At 42.1% G+C, this 24,982-nt stretch overlaps 1 protein-coding gene across 3 annotated transcripts; it reads left to right on the forward strand.

Annotated features, from left to right (window-relative positions):
• Positions 1-438: 438 nt before the first annotated feature.
• On the forward strand, positions 439-11,493 carry tbx18 (T-box transcription factor 18). 3 transcript variants are annotated; one of them, XM_074615947.1, is made up of 8 exons: positions 439-962; positions 2,824-2,983; positions 3,511-3,612; positions 5,167-5,359; positions 6,138-6,305; positions 7,306-7,370; positions 8,831-8,925; positions 9,747-11,493. In XM_074615947.1, exons 1-8 carry the CDS (start codon positions 734-736, stop codon positions 10,286-10,288), a joined length of 1,554 nt encoding a protein of 517 aa, XP_074472048.1. In that variant the 5' UTR covers positions 439-733; the 3' UTR covers positions 10,289-11,493. The 3 variants fall into 3 exon arrangements, with proteins under 3 accessions (XP_074472048.1, XP_074472047.1, XP_074472049.1); XM_074615946.1 differs by having other exon boundaries at positions 448-962; positions 2,821-2,983; XM_074615948.1 differs by having other exon boundaries at positions 451-962; positions 2,821-2,983; positions 5,167-5,338.
• The last annotated feature ends 13,489 nt before the right edge of the window (positions 11,494-24,982 follow it).

Here is a 24,982-nt window from a genome sequence, read left to right on the forward strand (position 1 = left end):
GGCACATTTATCTTTCATTTAATACAAAAAGGTCCACAGGTCCCATCAATTTTCCCGTGCAAAAAATGCATAAATTAGGTTGTAACCTAATTTATTTTGGCCGCTCAATAGGTGTAATGATTATCACATTTCACAAACTGTTCCTATAGGTGAAACACTACATGCTGTATAAGAAATGCTTATTCCCAGGATGGGCTCCACAAAGTGGGCCACCGTGCAGGAGGTACTAATGTCCAGATATGTAAAGCATGTCGGGCCGGTGTGTGAAAATGCGCGCAATGCCCCCAGAGAGAGAGAGAGACGCTCCTCGAGCTCCTCCGCCTGCAGACATGATTCATTCACCAGCTCGACTTTTACCACATAAGGCGGCACGAGCGAACCGAACCCCCTGAGCGGGCGGGACCAAGGAGAAAAGTTCCGGGGGGCTGTGATTACTCCTGATTGGTTCCTCTGTGCTGTGATTGACAGGTCCCCTTTTCTCCGGCTCTCCTCTAAGCTCCGGTTGTTGACACTCTCCAAAAGTCCGCACGGCTCTCACGGATAACGGAGACGTTATTATAGTAAGCTGTCCGGCTCGAGGACGGACAGACCGTCGCGCGTAAAGCACCTGGACTTGTCATCGTGGATTCTCTGTTTTTGCAACTGCTCTGTGTTGTGAACTTTTCTTGCTCCCTGCAAGCTCGTGACCGTCTCCTTCCTCCTCTTGTCCCGAGACACCGAGAGACCGAGAAACATGGCAGAGAAGCGGCGGTCCCCGTGCGCACTAAGCGTGAAGGCGCACGCGTTCTCGGTGGAGGCACTGATCGGAGCGGAGAAGAGACGCAGGACGACCGGAGACGATGCTGCTGCTGTGTCTCCAGGCTACGAGGACGGAACCGACGTCTCTGATCTCACCGGGAGCCCGGGGCCGCGAGCCGACAGAGCGTGCACCAGCGAGGCGGAATGTGCCAGTGACGGATCCCGTGAGTAAATATAACAAACAAATAGAGCCTCTCATAATAATAATAATAATGACTTCAATAAACAAATAATAAAGAACAATGAGTGCGTAAATAAGGCTTGTTGAAATGGCAACATTACCAAAAGTAGCCTATCATATTCAATACCAATACGGTAACTTTAAGCAAATATGATTGTAAAAGGTGTATCTTTGTCAAAAGTCTTGAAAAAAATCAAGATTGTGGTATAGGATTTAAAAATTACAATTGGCCGATATATTGTCATTTGATTATTTTTAAAGTAGTTTTTATCAGTAGGGCCACAGTAGTAGGAAGTTTATATTGTGAAATGTATATTCAAATGATCTTTTTCCTCCCAGAACAGCTCTGCCTTTAAATATAAAAACACCAACCAACTGATGTTATATGTTTGTGGTATATGGTTTTCAAACCTTTAGAGCACAAGACAGTGAAACATGACTGAAAACACAGAGGTTACCACAGAAATATGAGAGCAGATATTCTTTCATCTCACACAGAAAAATCAGGGGTAAAGGCACGAACATTATGCAGATTGTCCTGTTGTTTTGGGGGCTATCTTGTTTTCCAAGATACAATCACTCTCCATAAATGTAAAATAATGCCCCATGTTCCATTAAACCATACAGTTTCTCATTATAAGTTGGAATTGTTTTCATTTTTTTTATTGCCATATAATTTCATAGGCCATGCGCATTTGATACCCTAAGGGAATTACTTATTTGCTTATTTGCTTATTTTAATATAATGACATTTATTTTGAATAAGAAGATTTTTTTCCCATCAGGATCATGCATGCTGTCTTCAGCTTATTGCTGAGGAAAATTCTGTTATAAATCCACATTATAAAGCTAAATAATGCCAGGCTTTGGTCAGACCCTCGCAGTGGAAATGTGAAATCATATCGCAGCTCCGGTCTAGTAAATATGAGCGGTGTGAGTGTGACTAATGTGAGACGCTTTATGAGTTGTGTTGCAATCATAAACACGCCAATTAGCAGCGCGTAAAGGCAGGAGGACTGCCACGGTAAAGGACGCTGAGAGGTCTGCAGAAAACATAAACCCGACCGGCCCTGACAAATTACCATTTCAATCTGCTGCGCGTTTTAAAAACGTTAAACTTGGCTGAGGATTTGTCTTTGTGTTAGTTTGGCTCGTTAGGCCCACGTCTAGTGTCCATAAATATCCACCTGGCGAGGCCTGTGTTGAATAGCGCAAATAACAACAGCGGTGAGACACATAAACACCACTGTTAGGGTGTCCTCTACACATATCCTCAATATTAAAACAGATGGAAGTGCTCCATCATGAAAATCATTATGGGACTTAAATTGGAGTTCAGTAAAGTGAGTGTATAAACTTGCCTTTTTTTTACTTTGTCACAATATATTCAGTAATGAGTGTAGGGTGACCTTAATTTAAAGACACATATAAAACTACAATATTCTTACAAATGCAGAGCTTTTCATTGTATTCATAAGGCTTAAAAGCATTTTTGTATCTCCTTGCAATAAATAACTTGTAGTATGTAGTAAAATTTGGGACTTTTTCGTGGGCTGCTGAAAGTTTTTTTTCATCAGTGCTACAGTCAATGTAATGGGACAATTTAAATGATGTATATATGTGACATAATAATATAATAATTTAGTCATATATGTCAAACGTGCATTATGCCAACTTGATGATCATGTAATCACAGTTCGTCCTGCTGTAATGTTTATGTGCTTATAAAATTTAGAATTTAGAATCTATGAGTCACAGGACTAAATATCCTTGCAAGAGAATAATGCTTTGGCTTGTTACTAATAAAACGTGTTAATCTCTCGCCTCTTTTTTTCCTGCAGCAGAGAGCGAGGACGCGCTGCTGGAGAGCCCGCAACCTGCAGCTCCGTGCACGGCGCCGGTAACCGGCAGCGGAGAGGAGACCCGCGTGGACCTGCAAGGATCAGACCTGTGGAAACGGTTCCACGAGATTGGCACGGAAATGATCATCACCAAGGCTGGACGGTATGTTCGGGAGGAAATAAATGAAAAACAAAATAATAAATTAAAGGCTACAATAACCTATCGGGGAAAGGACGATATATCTATAACATGCATACAAATAATTCATATAAAATATTAAAAAAATTAAACAAATTAGCTATTAAAACGAGGCTTTGAACCACATTATTATAGACATAATCAGCTGACTTTGCAGAATTGATAATAAAGTAGGCTAATATAACATGAATACAAATAATTCATATAAAGTATTTAAAAATTAGACAAATTAGCTATTAAAACGAGGCTTTGAACCAGATTTTGCAGAATTATAGGATAACCTCTTAAAGATCTAAAACATTTTTCTGTTGTGTTATTCTTTCTATTAAGCTATTATTATTATTATTATTATTATTATTATTATTATTATTATTATTATTATTATTATTATTGTTGTTGTTAAGTAATAATGACTATGTGTTGTAAATCCATGTATCCTGTCGCTGATGTGAAATCTCCAATGCAGATGATTTATTTGGTTTTCCTGTCAGGCGGATGTTCCCCGCTATGCGTGTGAAGATTACAGGCTTGGACCCACATCAGCAGTATTACATCGCCATGGATATAATCCCCGTGGACAACAAGCGATATAGGTAAAACGCACAACGTTTGCGCACACGCACACATACACACACTCCACAATGCATACCAGTGGTAGAAGAGGCTATTTCATCCTTTAGGCCTAAACATTTTAAAATGACATTTGGGCAAAAGTCAAAATAAAATCAAAAATCGTGATAGTGTAAGATTAGATTTATTTTTGTAAAGACTTATTTTATACAGTATATGGTATTCTGCTCCTTAAATTAGATCTGGAACTATATAATTTGGCGCACCTTACGTGCTTGTAAAGAGAGTAATGATTAAGATTGGCGGAGTGATATGAAGTAAGTGATGTGCCACTTTTTGGTTATTCGGTGTTCAATTGTCCTACACTGGAGTTGAGTCATTAAAGTGGATCCTGTTGCACAGACGAAGCTCTTGCTTTACCCACAGCAGCCCTACAGTAGTTTAATTTGAGTAACAAGTAAGTTTATAGTTAAGGCAGCGAGAAGCTTGCCTTACACTAGGAATATCAAAGTGATACAGAGACTGTAAGGTCACACGCATGTCCTATAGAAGCGGAATATTACAGTCATTTTCGTTATAGCATGAAGTCTTAATTTAGACTCCACATACTGTTGTTCCTGGTCCAGCCCATGCAGGATTTTTCAATTGTGCAACCCCAGCTCTGTCTCCACAAATGGCGCTTGGCACCGCTTTGCTGTCACGGCGGTTTTGCCGTCCCTTTTGGAAAAAAAGGCCTTTTGGATGCCTATAACCTCTCCACCCTGGAAGGTCAAACCAGCAAATGTCGTTATGATGCAGAAAAAAACAGCGTGGCCAAGTCTTTGCATGCTATATACACACTGCAAGTCTATCATTTCAAAAACTTGCAAGAGCCGTTTGTTTATATGTGAACTCATTTTTTTAGGAGTGATGAGTGACATCCTATAGAGGACATCGTTATTCGGCTATAGGCCATAGTGCAGTTGGTTATACCTAAAAGTGGAGCTCACATACGCAGTAAAGAGCTGCAGGCGACAATAACGCGCCATGGAGGAAGGAGCGTGTGCAGCTTTTTATTCCAACCAAACGCGTAACAGCAGGTGATGAACACACCTTCAACCAGATGACGAACTAATTAGTTGAGTTTCTATAGCTGAAGGCCATTATAGCATATTATGATATGCTTTTACGTAAGCTCTTTTAAGCTTAGAACACATTTAATTGCCTATATACCTAAAATAGTACAAAGTAGCTTTAGGCCTTAGGATATTTGACTTGGCACGCTTTTTGTTTAACATCTCCATAAATGCCAAAATGTAGCTACCCGAGAAAATATGTTTGATCCGTGGTGTTTTTTTTTATAATTTTTTTTTTTCTTTTAGAATATAAGTAGCTCAAATATGAAATTTAAAATCTTACAATTTAGATGGAATTATGTTACATTCTCGTTCTTCATTCTACATCTTCTAGGTGTCCATATCAAATACTGCTCTTTTTTGTTTTTTGTTTTTTTTCGTTTTTTCATGTGAAATAGGGTGCATGAAAAATGCAAACTTGGGACATTGTTTTCATTTACCTCCCTGTGTGTGTGTGTGAAGGTACGTGTACCACAGCTCCAAGTGGATGGTAGCGGGCAATGCAGACTCGCCTGTGCCGCCCAGAGTGTACATCCACCCGGACTCACCGGCCTCCGGAGAGACCTGGATGCGTCAGGTGGTCAGCTTCGACAAGCTTAAACTGACCAACAACGAGCTGGACGACCAGGGACATGTAAGTGCCACCACGAAGCCTGTAAGTCTGTAAAATATTATTATGATTCTATTATTATATGTCTGTGATAGTCATGGGTATACTTTAATTGTATTTTATGATAGGATTACACAATTTAGCATTTTTATTTTTTGTGATATTCTACTACTCTCTTCTCATATCCCTTAAAACTGTAATTGTTATTAAAAAGTCAAATTTTACAAAAAAATTAAAATAGGTATTTTTTAACAAGTTGGTGGTGCACAATTTATTATTTTAATACATATACTTAATCAATATCTATGTATTAATGTTACATTTTGTTTTACAAAGTTAGTAAAGCAGTATTTAAGCCTGATTTTGCCTTACACATAAAAGAATGATCCCAGTCACTTCCACACAGTGAGGCATACACAACTTATTAATTGAACACTGGTATGGGATCGGTACTCTGTATAGGCCAATACCCAAAGCCCAGGTATCAATATCAGGACTGAAAAAGTGTGATCGGTGCATCCCTAAATAAAAGCCTGCAGCTGAAATTTTCTACTGCATTTACAAAAAATATATGACTACACTTTTTAAAATAAAAAACACAATACTGACATTATTGCAAGCTCCATAATTCCCTCTTTAAGTTAAAGGGTTTCCGGTATGACATATTGTGGCTGTTTCTGTGTGTATGCAGGTGCATAATATGCATCTCTGTGCCCAGGTGTGCACCTTCATTACCCAACAATAATGTTTTATAGCTGTGAATAACATGAAATTGCTGTAATTTAAGCCTAAAAGAATTATTTTTTTCACCCTCCCTGTTCAGATCATTCTGCACTCCATGCACAAGTACCAGCCGCGGGTCCATGTGATCCGTAAGGAGTGTGGAGAGGAGTTATCCCCAGTGAAAGCCGTCCCTGCCGGGGAAGGCACCCGCACCCTCGCCTTCCCCGAGACCGTGTTCACCACCGTCACAGCATATCAGAACCAACAGGTAGCACAGCTGCCCTCCACACAACCACATTATTTCCTCTTAAAACAAAACCCGCTGAAATAGCCAACGGGGCCAAGGAACCCAGGTTTCCAGTATGCAAGTGCTACACTGACTGCCCTGTTGCCAATAGATATTATCATTTGTTTTATAGTTTTGTACTATAGCGATGACCTCTGCAGGTCACACTGGAGAAGATCATCTTCAGCTATGAGTTTCAGACAGAATATAAGATGCCAAAGAGTTAAATAAGAAACAATTTTCTGTTATAACTTCTGTATCATAACAATTTTTATGTTTTGCACCTGGTCTGCATTTTAAAGGCAGATTTTTCTGCAAGTGTGGGTGCACATGTATGCGTGGGTGTGTGTTTTGCAAAATAGGGAGAAAGAGAAAGGTCCTGCAGGTTTCCTTGGAAGTGTTTTGGCCAGATCTACCAATGAAACACTTATTAGATTGATTGTTAAAAAATGACAAAGCTACTCACTTAAGTTGATTTTTTTAAAGTACTTTTCTACATTGCTTGAGCATCTCATGTTTTCTGAATTTTGCCTACCAAATTTCAATGAGGAAAAGCTACTGTTTTTTCTACATGTTTTGCACTGGACCAGTCAACGTGAGCTTTGATGTTAGCTGGGGTTGACTGGCCCATAGAGCATGATGGCTTAAGTCAGAACATGGTGGCGATGCCTATAAAAATCGCTCTGGATGCGGGTCACAGAGCTGGGCATTAAACACCACCCACAGCCCCATGGTAGCCCCACAGACATTAACTAACACGCACACGCACTCACATACATGTGCAAAGAAACAAACAAGCATTCCCACAACGCATACAAACAGCACAGTTGGCAGCAAACTATGCACATTAATGTATTTATTTATAGATCTGATGAAAATGATTGTGGCTGGAAAACAATCTTCCATTACACACTGTATGTTATCATGGACTTTGCAATAACTACTTTTCTGGATATAATTAGAGTCTTATTTTACTTTTCAGATTACAAGGCTGAAAATTGACAGAAACCCATTTGCCAAAGGCTTCAGAGACTCTGGCAGAAACCGGTGAGTTGAATTCAACCACAGAGATTTTCACATTATCTAGTGCATTAGGGGTAATGTGGGATGCATGACTGCATTATATTCTGGCTTGCTTGTGGTTTTTGTCACAGTTATTTCAGTCTGATTTTATGGGGAGCAAAGCTTTGTATTTATTTATTTTCTTCTAATGGAAAATGTGCAACAGCCTCCCATTAAATCTGTCCTAAATGGCCAAAAAGAAATTGACTAAACCGAACAGACGTGGCACATATTATTATGATTTCACCATATTAAAACGGTGATGCATTTTCATTTAAATGTGCTAACTTTAAAGGCACATTAATCCCCCCCAACTGCACAGTTACAGGCGCATGCTTGGAGAGGGAAAAATCTAACCTCGGCTGCAAACCTAAATGGAGCGTCAGATTCCAGTCGGCCTCGAGAACATAAACATCAACAGCAAAATAATAAAAGTCAAGAGTGTCCTGAAGAAAATCTGTATAAACACATTTCTAAACATATATAAACACAGCATTAAAACAACACGGCAGTAAAACTCCAACAGTCTCCAAACAGCCACTCCCCTGAGGCCTCACAGAAATCATTAGAGAGGAGGGGAGAGAGAGGGGGAGAGCAGGAGAAAGAGGAACGTGTGAGACAGAAAATTTGAGAGGGAGGAAGGTAGAGAACAGCAAACTGGATAACCCTGACAGCTGACCCTATAAAAGTTAAACTCAGGAAGGCTGAAAAAAAAACTCCCCTTAAATATTACAGGAAGAGTTAAGCAGTTTGCTAAATAAACTTCTGCTCTGATAGGCTGCTTTGGAGCACACAGAACCGCTCCGGGCAGCTTGTCTAAATTATCACCGTGGCTACAACCCCGCGGGGGGGAGGACTTTTATCCTCACGCTAACGAGGGGTAACAGAGCACTCGCATTACCCCGCCACAGCAACCCCTCTGCCCCACCTAGAGGAGGAGGGAGACGCAGATTGGGGGGGGGGGGGTAGGAAGGGGAGTCCCACCTCATAAATCCTTGCTGCGGCTTCCTGCTCCTTCGTCCTGATTCGCCCGTAAAAGCCGTGTGAAAGCAATTACCTCCGAGCACCCGGCTGGCAGCAGCCAATCGCAACGTGGTGTTTATGCCCCTCATTACCTGCGGTCTCCATGGAGATGGCAAGAGAGAGGCCCCATGGGCGACTAAGATGGCCGCCAGGTGGTTGGCGTAATGTGAGGCATGCTGGGAGAGAGCGGCTGCAGCTGCATCAGTGCGGGGTACACACCACACGAGAAGCAAGCCGATTTGGGGCCCGATTCCCCCTCTCCGACAATGATCAGCAAAGCACAGATTTTTTTTGATGGTTCTAAACAGAGGTGTAGTGGCTAAAAGAAAGTGCAAGACAAGGAAGTTCTGCTCTGAGTGATCAATCAGTAATGCTGATGTACTGTATGTGTGTTAATGTGTGCATTTTTGTGTATTTTACAGGATGGGTCTGGAGGCTTTGGTCGAGTCTTACGCATTCTGGCGTCCATCTCTGCGAACACTCACATTTGAAGACATCCCTGGCATGACCAAGCAAGGTAGAGTAAACTAACGGGAGATTTTGTGGATGCTGAGAATAGGTCAAGTCATCCGGATTAAATGGCACGGTCTTTGAACGTCCAACCTCCCACTCTGACCTTCTACCAAAGAGGTTTTGCTTAAACGTTCCTTTTATGCTTCTGACAGAAACACATTGACATTATTCGCCATGGCCACAACAGGTCCTTCTCTGGTAAACATAATCATTGGTAATTTTCTGAGATGTCCCAATCCAACATTGCAAACTTTTGCAACCTGTGTACCTCACCGTGTAGAACTCATTGGAATCATTTTGCGTGAGGTAACATTAAACCAGGGATTCCTGTGGCCCTAAAGATCTTTGCATACTAAGTCTGTTTTTTTCATATATGTTTTTTTAATCTGTCATCCGATAAAAAACATCACGCACAGAAACCTTGCAGAAACCTTAACCTGTTCTGAAAACTTTAATGACTGACGAAAGTTTCGGAGTTGGTGTGTTAACATGATTGGCACAACGTGAGGTCGTATTTATTTTGTGACAAATTTCGGACGAAAAATCCGGACTTGGTGTGCAAAGGCCTTAAGAGCTCAGTAGGCGGCCCACTATGACTGAACAAATGTAACTGAGACATTGAATTTCATTATGACATTGACCAATAAACATTTTTCAATCTGGATCAGTCATGTCAGGGCCGATACTCGTTTCGCCCAATAGGGACAGTACCGATCCGGCCTATTGGATCGGTTCATCCCTAGCTGAATTTAAACCAACATACAATGCTATCATTTAAATGGATTTAGGTTTAACTTTTCTGTTTCTCTGGCTCTGTTTCTCCAGGGATCCCAGGGATTCATGGTGGGATCGGACCATCAGGTCACCTGCTCTCCACGTCCCCGTGCTCCTCACCTTTCCAGGTTTGCCCTCTAAGCCCGCCTGACTACACTTGCGGCCGACCCACGCACCCTCTCCATCGTTATAGCAACCCCCCGGATCCCTTCCCCCCTCCCAGAGGTCCGTCGGCATATGACGGCGAAGGATTCTGCTCTCTGCCTCTCCCTGCTTCTCAACTCGGCTATCTATCCAATCCGAACCCGCAGGGTTACGCTGGGCTTCGCCTCCACACGCCACCCTACAGCCTGTACGGTTACACATTCCCTCCCTCGCCACGCCTCGCAGCCAGCCCTGATAAAATGGCCGCCGCTGCCACTGCCAATCACCAGAGTGCCTTCCTTGGCTCGTCTCCCAGTGGGACTCTAACGGACAGTCTGGGCATGCTCAGTGGAGGACAGCAGGGCTTCTTGTTTGACTCCCGGACTTTAGGGCTGGCAGGTAGCCAGCCGGGAGTTGGCGGCTCACAGGTCACTGCCCACATGGGCTGAATTTGACTCCGGACATCTAGGGTTGTCACGAAACACAAAATGACACCCTGGAATGGGTGTAAGTTGCTTTTGGTGCAGAACGTTCTACGAATTAATCCACCGTGTGCTGAACAAGCATCAGGCTGAATTGAGAGAGGAGTGACAGATGAAGCCTTTGCCTCTGTGAGCATGAAGAGCTTGTCAAAACTCCTTGAAACTGAAGGGAATATATTTTATCAAGTTCTTATCTTTCAAGTATGTGCTCTAGGACATGCATGTGCAGCTGCAGTGGTCACTTCCTGCAGCTTTGGATGAGGAGTCCAAACGATGTAACCCAGTGGCTGAACTGGAACTGAATGGATTGGGAAGAAACTGGGCTGGCCCAGGCACCCAAAGCAAGCACTTCAACGCCTGGCAGGAGGCCCTGAAGCAGTAACTATTAGACTCACAAAGCATTGCCTCCCTGACCTTCTTTGGATGGAGTTACCGAACACAACTTTTGAACTTCTTTTTACGGGATTCATTGACTAAATTCCTTTTGTCGATTAAATTCATTGTCATTACATGCCTGGTGGTGTTCTCAATCAAGTCTTTGGAATAACAAAAGTGTAGTCGATCTAGTAATATGCACCACAGACAGGGCCTTTTCACCACTCAGACAAAAAAACTTTTACACGCAACACCAGGAGCCTGTCACATATTAACATGATGCCATCATGGCCACAAGAGACCATGAGAGATATCCCAGTGACAGTTATGGACTGACGAGGTTAAAGCTGTGGGAGAACGACGGACTAATCTACATATTCTACGTCTGGTTTGACAAACATTTTCTTGGTGCACCTGTTCGGACGTCCGGCTGAAGTTCCTTTGTGCGACACAGACGTAACTGCACGTGATGACTCTGTATATAGCGAGGGGGAAGGCGGGCGGGAGGAGAGATGTGTACATAAAGGGCCGTGTGACCCTTCGCACTTAAAAATCCCAATGCACCTGCTTCTGTTCTTTTGACTCGGGTCAACAGCCAACCCTGAACTTGACCGAAAAAGCTTTTCTTTGCAAACACGCGCTATATCAGCACGCCCTTTGGCCGAGGACATTAACACGTTCTTTGACCTTTTTGAGCCAAATAAAATATATCTATTCATGTCACAATGTTAATATGTAATCAATATCTTACTAATTTAACTGATTTCATATTGTTTATTAAGGCAATTGTGAACATACGTGTGTGTGTGAGCGTTTTCTTTCCACTTTTTTTAAAAGCAAAGCAAATACAATATAATATTCCTTGTGAAAACAAAGAACCGAGGACTGTATGCGTATGTGTTCTCCCTCATGTATGTGCTAGTGGGATTGTGAACGTGTGATAAAGCAACCAAAGACTGGGGTTGTACAGGCCTTGGATTCCAGAGAAATGAAAAATACCACAGGAGACAAGGAGAAAGAACAACTCTCAGCACCGCACACACGCACACGCACACACACACACACACACACACACACACACACACTAATACCTACAACCCTGCTGAACTGACTGGTCACAAGAGGCAGGGTGTGCGGTGAATGTGGATGTGGGTGTGATGGTGCGGACATGTGTGAGCGTGCACATTTGTGTGTGGCAACAGGTGGCTGAGCTGACAGCGAGTGTGTGACCTCCATGAATTGACAGCCACCCACCCCCCCCCACCCCCTCCTCCAAAGTCATACTACTATACTACATAGTCATACTACATACTATAGAAAGCTGTTTGCTGTGATTTTAACTTATTTTAACACCTGAACAAGCAACTAAAGACTCCCAAAGAACCCAAGACAAAACACAGAGATATTTCCTCTGCACCTCAAACCCAAAATAAACTTTGAAAAAGAAAACAAGACAAGCGCTACACTTCATCTCTTGTAATAGTTTGCACTAAAGAGCCTTTGTTAGAAAGGATACCAAAAGAAATTTGATTGAAAACAGAACATAAACTTTATCAACTACCCAAAACCATAGTGTGTTATCTTGATATTATGACAATGCAATAGAAAGATTATGAAAAACTACAACTGGAATTGCGGATAGATCTAAGAATGAACTCCTGAAAACACTCATTGTCTGCACAAACTGAGCTCTCTATGGAGCCATTTTGAACTGACACTGCACTGTGGTTAGGGGACTCTACCTAGAATTATGTGTGTGAGCTAGCCCTAAAAATTATGTTCCCATAAAACTAAACTGCATTCTCAATAACCTTTGGAAGGAAACATATTTTGTTGCAGATTATGTTTATCTTTAACGTAACACAAATACGTTTGTAAGTCCGCGGACGGCTACAGCGAGTGACGCAGTACAAGTGGCGCGCAGAGAAGGTGACGTTGTATATGGAGCGACCGTTAATGACTTTTTGCGATTTTTTTAATCTAATTTCAGGAAAACTGTGATAGAATAAAGAACAAATCACCATATACATAAAATCTAAGGGAAAAAAGTTTATTTTTTTATGCAAACAGAACAGTGAGATCTCTTTTGCATTTACCACAGTCCCTGTAACATCAACATCATAGCACCACTTTGAGAGGGCACATACACTGAGTGGGCGCATGTCTTTGCAAATTAAATAAAGTATTGACTGAGTTCATCTTAATATGTTTATTAATTAAAAATCTTTAGTGTTTTTGAGAATCGATACAGTATCACAAAACATAATATTGCAATATTCAATATTTTTTATATTTTCTTACGCCCCTAGTTATTGGTATAATAACGAGTATAACCCACTACTTGTGGGTGGGTCAAACAAACACCAGACTTTCCTCCAGAGAGACCGCTGTTCGTGTCCCGTGTGAAACAGTCATTTTAAGCCAAACCATGATGTTTACTAAACCTAACCCAGTAGTTTTTGTGCCTGAACCTAACTAAGTAGGGTTGTTGTGTTTTTACGGTTTAAAACTGTGACCGGATTTCAGATGAAAATACCTTTCCCTTATAATGTAATTGAGAATGTAGTTTAGTTGTATGGGAACGTAATTTTGTTGGACACAGGGTTGGTGTGAGCCTACAAATCCCATCATCTCAATACAACTGAGCTCAAAACAATGAAATAAGATAAGCGATCTTGGAGCCAACTGGTTACAGTAGACTAGATTCTACTCTAATGATTCCTTTATATGGGACCATCCAAGTGTGTCCCTATATACTTTGTGTTTCTGAGATGCAGGTGATTTTTGAAGTGGGGAATCTGAAATAGAAATTGTCTGATAGGTCACAACTGTACGATATACATCTTGATGTGCAGTGATACATTGTAGAGCTGTTAAATCTCCCCTCCAGGTATGATTCTGTCGATCAGTTGATTTCATTTTGTAGCTCTGAACTGATTGATTCAACCTGATTTTTCACCTTTTCCCAAGTGTTCATCCCAAAAAGTTGCTGACTCTCTCCTGCTGTCACCCGTTTCCTCCTCCGCTCCCCTGTCCCCCCCTCAGTTGTCTCCTGTCACTCTGAAGGTGAGAGGTGCTGACGAGAGGAGCACATGTGAGGGGGGAGAGAGGACGGAAGGGGGGAGGAGAGCTTATTTTAGAACCCAGGAATGATTGGCTTGTTGTTTCTGAGTGACAGGGGACGGGCCCCCTGCCTGGTGCATCCGTACCACACATACGGAAACACGCACGGCAAAACACAGACAGAAATGTGCACAATTATACACAGTGCTGGCTAAATCTCCTCCACCCTGTCAATCACTTTGAAAACGTAGCTTTTCTATTAGTTCTGATTTGGGGAGGATAGATGAAATTAGTTTAACATCTCGGGCACACACACACTCATATATTCACATAGACACACTTCTGCATGGTGTCAGTGGTCCAGTGATTCTCGGCTGAGGTGGGGACATTAACACTTGTGTTCGACCAGGTGCCGACGTGACAGATCTGTCACGCTATCTGCCTGGAGGAGGACAGGAGGGGAGGTCAGAGGAGGGAGGAGGGAGGGGAGGCAGCAGAGAGCAGGAGCAATGCAATGTGTGTGTGTGTGTGTGTGTTCAAGATTTGGATGAAGTTAAATCCAGCCTCTTTCCCATGGAGACCTCAATCACACGGGTCCCGCAAAATAAAACCGCTACAATAGCTTTGGAAATAGCAATGTGGGGCACTGAATTTGCTGAATTTACTGTTTATCAGACCGCAAAATTTGACACAAGAATTAGCGCTAGGGTGAGACTCAGCCCTCGCTGGCTGCCTTGTACACATAGCTGGCCAGAGACTCAATCTGAGCCCGATAAGTAGCCAGGACCCCCGCTTTCTTTGCAACTGACGCCCGCAATGTCCACTCATCCAAAGCGAGCTGCCTACCATTAAAATGTCGAAACCCGCCCCAGTGCACACATGAACTAGAATTACCGCCTTGCGGTTGTTTGCCTCCACCAACCAGGAAAAGTTTCAGTTTACATCAGTGTCTGTCCAAAATCAGTTCATCCTTGAGTCCAAGTGGATGTCTGTGCCAAATTTGAAGAAATTCCTTCAAGGCGTTCCTGAGATATCGCGCTCATGAGAATGGTTCGGACAGACAGTCATATGGACGGACAAACAACCCGAAAAAAATAATGCCTCCGGCCACTGCTGTCGCCGGCGCAGAGGCATAAAAATGTATCTTCTCCGTTATGACCAAAAGAGAAACGTTTTACAGGTTAATTGTCCAACGGGTTGCTCGCTCAGCTGACATAGTCGGCATCCTGAGACAGAAACCCAGAAGATGGACACTCAGTATCGGACAATTAACCTGAAAAACCCCACCAGTCGGGATCTGTAACATTTCTCTTGTAGCCATAACAGAGAAGATACATCGGCTACGTGTAAGCTGCTCATCTCATTTTCAGGTTTAGAACATTAATTAGGCTGCCACTAAAACTGTAGTTTTTCTGCCTCCTTAGACAACAAAAGGTGAATAAGCCTTTAGTTACTTACAAATGCTGAAAGGAAAACCTAAGATTAGACAAGGGATTCCAAAGGATTCTGATTAAATTAGTGGATTCGATTCCAACCTTATGGTCCTACCCTTTCTTCCCCGACCTGCTAAATTATGCACTTTACAATATGAAAACAATTCATAAAATATACGAAATTAATACTTGAAAATAATGAGTAAAGGACACTTTACCTATACTGGTTGGTAGAGAAGAAAGCTGGATTTGGCGTGTATTATTTATTTGGTATTTTAATGTGTCATCAGAGCAAATTTCAGAGCAATACAAATCACTATGTTGAATGTATCATCTTTACTTGTAATATCTATTATTATCTAAGTAGACAACTCTGATTTACTGTTAACATCGGCCGTACATAAATACACACTTTGCAGTGCTGCCAAAGCATCTCATCATGACACTGAATATCCCCAAAGCTCCGAGGCATCATATCAAAGCTGAGAGACATCAGTCTTCATTTTAGAGTGTGTTTGCATGTGTGGGTGTATATTCACGCCAGCTCAGGCATACTAATATAGACATACACTATAAAAGTGAAGGATGAATGAGAGGGATCAAAAAAAGAGAATATTCTTCTAGTTTCCACTTGTTGCTGAATACTACAAGCAACTACAAGCACTTCTGACCTTTCCAGTCACAGTGTTTATACAAACAGTTTCAGTTTGGCTCAACTAACCGACAGCAACTCAAGTGCAGCCCCTTTTAAAATAATCATACTGTACATAGGAGACTTTTTGAGTAAATGGGGATGGAATATAGTGTTTTCATCTGAGACATATTTTAACAAATTGGAATAAATTAGTGTGGATTACATTAAAGTCGGAAACTGTGAGCAAATATTATAAAAACGACATTTTTATAAAACTGTCACTATATCCTGACAGCAAGAGACAGATAATCTGCGAAAAAAAACGAGTTCCTCTGCCTCCTCCTCGTGCCCCTAATGGCATTTGCAAGTTTCCATCGCGCTCGAACCAAAACAACCAATCAGAGCCAAGGAGTCTTGACAGAAGCTGTCAATCACCGCTTGAGAAGCTCGCGAACTCCGATTCAAACTGTCAAAACAAGGCAGTGCTGATGCCTATTTCAAACCTCAAATGTTTTCAGAAACATATTTTAGTCTACTGTTTAGCTGTAAAATGAGAACGTTTGTTACCCGGCCGCCATGTTGAAAACAGTCGAGCCAAAACCAAACACCGCCCACCAGCCGGAGCGAACTTTCTCAGCTAAACAGTACACTAAAATATGTTTCTGAAAACATTTGAGGGAAGAAACAGGCATTACAGCAACAGAATCTTGATTCATATTTAATCAGCAATGCTTAGTTTGATCGGAGTTCACCAGTGATTGACAGCTGCTGTAGAGACTGCTCTGCTCTGATTGGTTGTTTTCCTTCGGTGCTGTGAAATCTTGCAGATGCCATTAGGAGCACCAGGAGGACACAGAGGCACAGGATTTTTTTTCGCAGATTATCTGTCTCTTGCTGTCAGGATACAGGTATGAGAACTGCCCGGTCTCATGCACTACTGTCAAGATATAGTGACCGTTTTATAAAAATATCTTTTTCAGTTGTCGACTTCAGCTTTAAATATGAGTAATAAGCAATGAAAGCATAAGAAAAAAGAGGCTGCTGTTGGGGAAACTGTTGGGAAAACAGTTCATTGGCATTGCCTTAAAATGTTTCCCATGTTCAGAATGATGAACTCTGGCATCCTCAAACAGTGAGTCTTGGCGAACGTGGAATAAACCTATTTACCATATCTTTCCTCTACACCCGCTGCCTTTCTTCCCCTCGGGGAATTGGCTACCGTGAGCACTCAACACACAAGTTAGCATTTGCATAGAGGCCAGTTATGTGGTTTTAGCGTCCTGTGTGATTGAAGTGAACATTAACATACGGGCCGACGAGGTGACCACGTGGTCGAGCGTGCTCAAGAGGGGAGTTGTGGCCTGCTGTACGTGACCAAGCATATGAACTGGGGAGTCCACAGGTGAGGTCATCTTGGGCAGCGACAAGAAAGTTCCCCGGAGCACAGAATACGGTTTGGCACAGAAACTTGCAACCGTCAGACGCAAAAAAAAAGAGGTCTGTTTGCATCCGATGAGCAGCATATTAGAATCACAAATGGCGGTTTAGACGAACTTATCTTGAAATACAGGAAAAGTTTCTTGAAGACAAAAGGACTCTGAAAGGTTTCCCAAACAGGGATTTTGTAATGATCTTTAAATATGTCTCAACGCTATGAGTCAGTTGGATTTCAGTAAAAGATGTCCATTGAGAATTCAGGATTAACCCTCTGAGACCCACAATAGACCCGTTTTTGTCTTTAGTACAGGGGGTCTTTAGGGGGAGATAGCAGGTTAATGTCACATAGAAGTGGTGTACATCATCTAAAAGCTTGAGGTCAGAGGTCAAGGGACACCTCCCCAAAATTTAGACTAACTTCGGAGCGTTATTTAGCCGTTTCTTGCCAACAAGCTTGACATGGTTGTTTGAATGGAATGGTTTTCTAGTTTTGTATGATACATCTAACGTCCCTTTAGTTCTGAAACTGAACTTGCTACAGCCTCTGAAAGGCCGTACAGTCGTCTCAGGGGGGTAATATCAGGCTTGCGTGTTGCAGTCTTTCTCAATTTAAGGAGCCAAAGATTTATGGAGGAGAGGAGACTCGACTGAATATTGGAGCAAAGAGGCTCTGCTGCCTCTGCTGCTCTTCCAGGAAGTGCACCTGTGCTCTGGGTGTTGGGGTGGGGGGGCTTCAGCTGGTGACAAGAGGGTGGTGGAGGGTGTGCTGATGATGTTGCAGGCTCAGCTCAGCTACTCCTGCGTGACCTGTTAATGGCCTAGCGGGTATTTGATGACAGTTGCAAGAATCTGAGGCTCAGGGTGTCCTTTACAGCCGTTAAATCTTTGTCATCAAATCTCCCCTCGCCAAGCTGATTTATGGTCAGCTCCGCAGGGCATGTTTCTCAGTACCCCCCCTGTTAGACACCCCCATGAACTCTGATCTATGAGAGAGGTGTTGAGAAATAATTATGACACAATATTTTCCTGTAATCTTTCCATGTCAACAAAAAGGACATGAGCCCTTCCAACGGCTCTCTCTACAGTTCTACATTGATCTACAGTACAGACACACACACACACATAGTTAGTGTATAATACTGCACGTCTATGTGAGACACTGAGAAGGTCCAATAGACTGAGTGTCGAGCCAAAATGAAAGGACAGGCTCTGCAATGTCTTGTAAATGTCTATCAGTTCTTTAACCATGTGATCTGTGGCCGTGTCCCCTACGAGCCCTCTGGCCAACAGCAGTTATTCACAGCTGCCTTAGGCGGACGGTTTTAAGGGGCTGAGGACTTTTGGGGAACTTAAATTAACACTTGATCTGAGCAGTTGCTAAACCGTGGCACTGAAGAAAAGATTGAAAACACCCAAACTAGATTGTATGAATTGTATATTAACACTAAACAGTTCTATACAGTTTTTCAAAGTGTTAAATCGAGCCAGAGTGAAATTAAACTGAAAGATTATGTCATTAAAAGGCAAATCCTGGAGCTGCTAAATAGACCATGAATATGCCAGATTCTGTTCTAAACGTAAATTAACTTAATTGAAAATCATAGTGACATTGGTAATGAAGTCCCTGGAACACAAGCTTGTTCAACAGTACAGTTCAATGTTTTTTTTCTACACAGGGATAGTACATTAAAAACGAACAATGTAATATCGTTATATATTTAAAGGTAGGGTGGGTAATCTTGAGAAATTAGCAAGAGTATGCTAGTTTTTAAAAAGTATCCAACCGAAAAAACCCAGCCCAGTGTTGCCAACTCTTTTCCAATGAAAGTAGCTAGCAGCACTAGCTCCAAAAGTCCCTAAATCTAGCGAGAAAGTTGCCAAGTTGGCAACACTGACAGTCCGTCCCTTCAGGCCTCCCTCCAAAGCCACTCATCCAAAATGTTTCACTATGAATGTAAACAACAAACATGGCTATTGTTAGTACTCACAGCTGTCAAGCTTGCAGCATGAGGAAGACTCTGGTGACAATGAGTGCACGGGCAGAGTGCGAATCAGGCAGGTAGGTAGCCCGTCAAATCGTTACATTCGAGCTGAATGAAATGATTGGACGGGCTTATTACAGTTGCTGTCGGGATGTAATGAGAATTTCAACAAATATAACAAAAATGTTTTTGAAAAAGATGACCAACTTTAGCTTTAATATGTCTGTTTATAGCGGCCCTTAAACTATTTCCCCAACAGTACCTCAGCCCAGAATACCTTGGAAATAAATCTGTCATCATGAAAATTCATAAACAGAGAAACCTTGCACATTGAGTCTGATGCGTTTTATTATTCAATGCATTACGAAAATTCGTAATACGAGACAAAACTGACTTCATTACGTGGGTGCAATAGATAGCGCTAGTCTAAAATAGGACTAATGAATAAAGGATTGATGAAGCTTTCGTTAAGCTGCCTAAAGCACAGTCACTACTGTCTAATCTTTCCTACATGCTTTATGTTGCAACCATTCCTGATTCGCTGAGCTGAAGAAGCTGTTCTGCAATCACCTAATCTATCCTTAAATTCTGCATCTCTGTATGTCTTTATTGTGAAGTGTTTTGTACTGAGAGTGTTGTTGTTTATCAGATGCTATTCTGGATAATGACGTTTGAACAGACGGTGGCTCTGAGTGGTCAACAACCCTCTTTTGCCTTTTGCCGGACAAACCTTTTTACGAAAACTTTAGTGACGGACGACAGTTTCAGGGTCAGTGTGTAAACGTGGTTGACACAACGAGAGGTTGTATTTATTTTTAAATGTGCTGAAATTTCGGACGAAAAATACAGACTTGGTTTGCAAAGGCCTTTACGCCCAATGCCAACATTTGGTGCCAAATCAGGAAGTAGTGTACCCTATATGTACAGTAGCAGAGCAGAAGCTAAGTGGTGGACGGGCCCAGACCAGAGTTTGTGTCCTGCTACAGACCTGCAATTAATGTTCATCTTTTTATTACCTGCAACCATGATCTTTACCCTAACTTAAACTAGTGTTTTAGTTTCCTCACCCTAACAGCAATATAACAACAATCTTTCCTTAAACTTACCCATACCACAGTTGCCATATTGTAGAAAGCAATAATAATAAAAAAGATAATAATAACATTGACATCTGGCAAAATTCAGATGAGCGGCTTGCCACTAAAACAAGAATAGCTGATCCACCTTAAAAGTCAGCCCACCTTAAGCGAGCCTGAGGCGACGTTTAGGGGTTCACTTTAATCAGCAGGTGGCAAGCAAGACATGGGAACTTGTCTTGAGGCGTTGTAGCATTTATTCACTGCACAAATAAACTGCACACACACTGCACTGCTACATCCACAGTTATAACCATCTAACTGAGACATTAGAACTACTGGTCAGCAGCATGCTGCTTACTGATCCACAGCAGACGCTGCTGGAGGTGACTGACAGGGTCGTGGCTGCGTGTGTGGGTGTGTTTGTATGTGTATATCTTCTGTGTGTGTATATGCTTCCATGTAACAAAAATAGTGCCCCTTCCTGGGCCTCAGCTCTGACATTCTGCTGCTAATAGGGAAGGTGCGTGTGAGTGTCCATATGTACGTAGCCCCGATGTAGCCCTTGCCTGACCGTGGCCCTGTCCAAGTCTTAGCATGCTCATTTATAGCCAGGCAGCCCATCAATCTTAATAGAGGAGAGAAGTGCAAAGAGCCGATGAAATGCCAGACATGATCACTATTCACTCGATGGGGGCGAGGAGAGAGGGAGAGGAGCAGGAGGAAAGATGAGAGGAGGGGAGATGGAGGAGGAAGGGTGAGGGAGCACAGAGGGAGTGAAAGTGAGGAGGGAGGGAGCGGGGGAAGAAGGATGGGGTGAGAAAGAGAGAGGTCGCAAGTTGTTTATCCCTGTAGGTGATAATAATGATCTGATCCTCTCTCTCTTCTGTGCTGTGTCTGGCTGTTTGAGTAATGGCCACATGAAAACTGCTGACTGGGCCAAGGTAAGAGCCACATATGATGTCTATACTGTCTATTTCTGCACACACTTTCATACACACTGGCTTCTTTTTGTTTAAGTGTTCTTGTAATGAAGGTCCTAAAAGGAACAATTTGGCAGAACGCTTTTTTTTGACGAGCACATGCTGTATCAGCATCGGTGTTGGACGGGTCACATGCCGGGCGTTAGATCACACTGTGCTCTGTGTACGTGATGTGGCCATACTGAGACCTGGCCTGGAATGGGCTGATGTGTGTGTCAGCGGGGGTAGGAGGTCTGCTGAGAGGTGGGGAATGGCCAGAGGATATTTGGCAATGTGCTGCGAGACCGTGCTGACACAGGACACTGCGTCTTCATACAACAACAGCGCCGCCGATTCTCCCGGGCACGAGGTGCGAGAGTGATTCAGTGAGTCAATATTTACGGATCGACACCGGCTGTGTTTACCTGCTAACATCATAATATGATTAAGGATATGATGCAAGTAAGGCAGAGCTCATACTTTTGAGTATGAGTCAAAGTTAGGATAAATACAGCCACAGTATGTGTAGGTATCATTTCCATTAATAGACTCCACGCACCTGCAGCCGTTTTCACACTTGGAGGATCATTGCTGGCTCTAAATGTCTGTATAAGGCAGTGGTTTGAGACAGTCATGCCCATATCTCCCATATGTAACATTCATGTTTACACATGACTGTTCTGTAGAGAGCACTTTTCTTCTCCTTACTAAAGATACTCAATCAGACATTAGTAACCCTACTAGCAGTTGTCTAAGCATTGGTAGGACCCCAAAGTATTTCTCTCATAAGTTTCATCATTTGTTACATCCAAAAAATTTACATATTTTTGTATCTTTTGCAGAAGAAATGATACTTAAAAGGATAGGTTCACAGTTTTCCAAGTCTGTCTTTATTCACATGCATACATTAAAACTATAATCACTATAATCATTCCTCCTCAGGGCTCAACAGTAAGGATTGCCCGCTGGCCTAGGGCAAGTAAAATGCCACGTCAGGATAGTAAATCTAGCAACTCACTTGCCCGATCAGCAAGTGGTAAAAAAGAAATAAACACTGTTTTTTTTTCCTCTGCTGATAATGGAAGCAGCTAAGGAGTGAGCCGTCTCGCTTCCTTTGAGTTGCACAGTACCGATCGGGCACTCGCAAGAAAATGGTAAAGACAAAGTTTATTAGCTGAAGCGCAAACAAGCATTTCTATTATCCTGGAAACAGCAGTTTAGTTGGGTGCCATTAGAGGATGTGGGCGACACTCCACCTGTGTATTGTGCAGTTTGCCGCAAGTTTGAGAGCAAGGTGGATAAAACGGGGTAGTTTTTCAAAGCACGTGAAGTTTCCGAAAAACGTTGCTGGAGTGCCATACTGTAACTAGAGCCGACAGCATCTCGCTTGCATGCTTTGTACGAAACAAGAACACTGAGGCAAGTCAGGTAAAACTTAAGTCTTTGCTGTTATTTGATAACAGCTAATAAATAAAACAATTTGTATAGGGGCAAGTAAAAACTAACTTGGAAAAGTAGATTTCTGACCATTAACATTGAACCCTGCTCCTGTTCATACTGGCTGTGAAAAGATCCTTTTTCTAACACAATTCCAATGTAAGAGATGGACTAAATTCACAGTCCTTGTTTTAAGGAATAATGTGTTCTAAACTTTAGCCAAAGCTAACATGAGGCTGCAGATGTCTGACTTAGAAAAATCAACTATCTTCCAAAGTTAGTTTTTTTAGTACAACTTTCCCTCTTTGTGTTTTTCACAAAGAGAGTTTCCCTTGCTGAGCTACAGTGGAGGGATAGTAACACAAAGAGGGATATTTGTTCTAACTTTGGAAGACACCAACTTTATTTGTCTAACTCGGACTGCTGAAGCCTCATATTAGCTTTAACTGAACTCAAAAATGCATTTTGGCACAGAACGAGGACTTTGGATTTTGAAATCACTTTAGGAAGGGATCTCTTCCTGGTCAGTAGGACAGGAGGAGCAACGACAGCAAACAGAAACTGTTTAACTGGGCATGTGAGTATTGTTTTAAGACAGACTTGGGAAAATGTGAACCTATCTTTAAATGTAAAAATTATTACACTGCTGCCTGCCGTTTCTCACCAGTGCAATGCGAAAATGCAGTGCGGGTCTGGTGCAAATTATCCGTGTAGCCGTGTTCTATTTTTGTCAATGAGGCCAAATGAGTTTCCTCTGAAGTAGTGCCGTGTCCACTCCACAACAAAAACCTATCCAGACTAGGAATGTCTAAGGGGCTTACGTTAACCACAAAATAGATAAACTAATCGGACCCCAAATTTGATGCTAACGCTAGCTGTTGTTGCTAGCCCCATTCAGTGACCAACATATAATATTAGCAAGTGCATATCAGCTCCATTACCATCTTCACCGTATCGTAGCTGCTGGGCAATCTCAAGCCATAAATTGTACTTTATTTGGTTGTTGAGGTAGTAGTGTTTGTCGTACTTTATTTGGTGTTGGAAGGGGGCGGCCCATTGTTATTCCGAAACACCAATAGTCTGAAAAATGTCCCATTGGACCGAATAAAGCCCATTTGTCTGACAGTCCGTTACCACAAAACCAAACACCTATTGTTCCAAGGTGCCAAAAATAAACACTCTCTGTGCAACAAACAGAAGCACATGGCTAGTTATTATGCAGAATGATGGAGATCAGTTGGAGCAAAGGATTTCATTGGTCAAACATATATTTCCGCAAGCGGGAAACCGTTGATTTCGAGGTCTATTCACATATTTTTTGTGTTTAAATGTTCCGCAGAGGTGTGCAAGCAATCATCAGAATCCACAAATTACATTTTTATAAATTTCCGTGCAAATTTTTCGGACCAAAAGCCGTGCTTGTTGTTAAAAGGCTTTATGAAGGTGACACATGACACGCATTTATATAAATTATATATACATCAATTTCAGATTTGAGCTGTATCTAAAGAAGCACAATCTACTTTTTGTAACTAAAACCAGAAACTCTTCCAACAGTTCTTAGTGGACAAATTAATTAAAAAAGTATTTGACACTACACCTTTAATTTAGAATTATATAAACACAGATGAAGCAACAATTACATGTTTTGATTGCTCCAAAAAAAGAGGACTTGATTTATCTTATTATTGCATGAGATGTGTTCACTTGTTGGTCTATTCAGCGAGATAAATCAAGCACACATCAAAGCAGTTCAAATATTTAAAAGCCTATTCATGTTTTGTATATTTTGCCTGCAGGTCTGAAAGCCAGCACCACAGAGGGCAGTGCGGTGAGGTGAACCTGGGAAAGCCTGCAACAGCTGTGAGGAACCATCAGATCTGCCATTCCTCACACTTCAACAGCCAACAAGAAAGCGATTTACGACGGCCGGAGAGGGAGAGAAAGAGACGGAGAAAAAGAAGGACGGAGAAAAAAGGACAGACAGGGGGAGAAGGAGACATAAACAGAGAGAAAGAGGGAGAAGAATGAAATAAACAAAGAGAGGAGTGAAGACAGAGGAGCTGAAAGGAGATGTGATAAAGCAAGCGAAATGAAAGAGGAAAGAAAGATAAATAGACAGAAAGAGAGTGAACATAAAAGGGAGAGAACAAGATGGCTGGCTGGGATAAAGTAAAGGAGAGAGGTGGTGGTGTTGACAACAAACTCACAGATCAAACCATTTGAATATGATAAGACATCTACTATTATACATGATACATG

This window comes from Sebastes fasciatus, chromosome 18 (genome assembly GCF_043250625.1).
Source record: "Sebastes fasciatus isolate fSebFas1 chromosome 18, fSebFas1.pri, whole genome shotgun sequence".
In the NCBI taxonomy this organism is placed as follows: Eukaryota; Metazoa; Chordata; class Actinopteri; order Perciformes; family Sebastidae; genus Sebastes; species Sebastes fasciatus.

Bases quoted from the DNA above. Each gene is read 5' to 3' on its own strand.
- tbx18 (XM_074615946.1), top strand. From the start codon at position 734: ATGGCAGAGAAGCGGCGGTCCCCGTGCGCACTAAGCGTGAAGGCGCAC. The intron at 6,306-7,305 runs GTAGCACAGCTG...TTTACTTTTCAG, and splicing joins CAGCATATCAGAACCAACAG to ATTACAAGGCTGAAAATTGA. The intron at 7,371-8,830 runs GTGAGTTGAATT...TGTATTTTACAG, and splicing joins AGAGACTCTGGCAGAAACCG to GATGGGTCTGGAGGCTTTGG.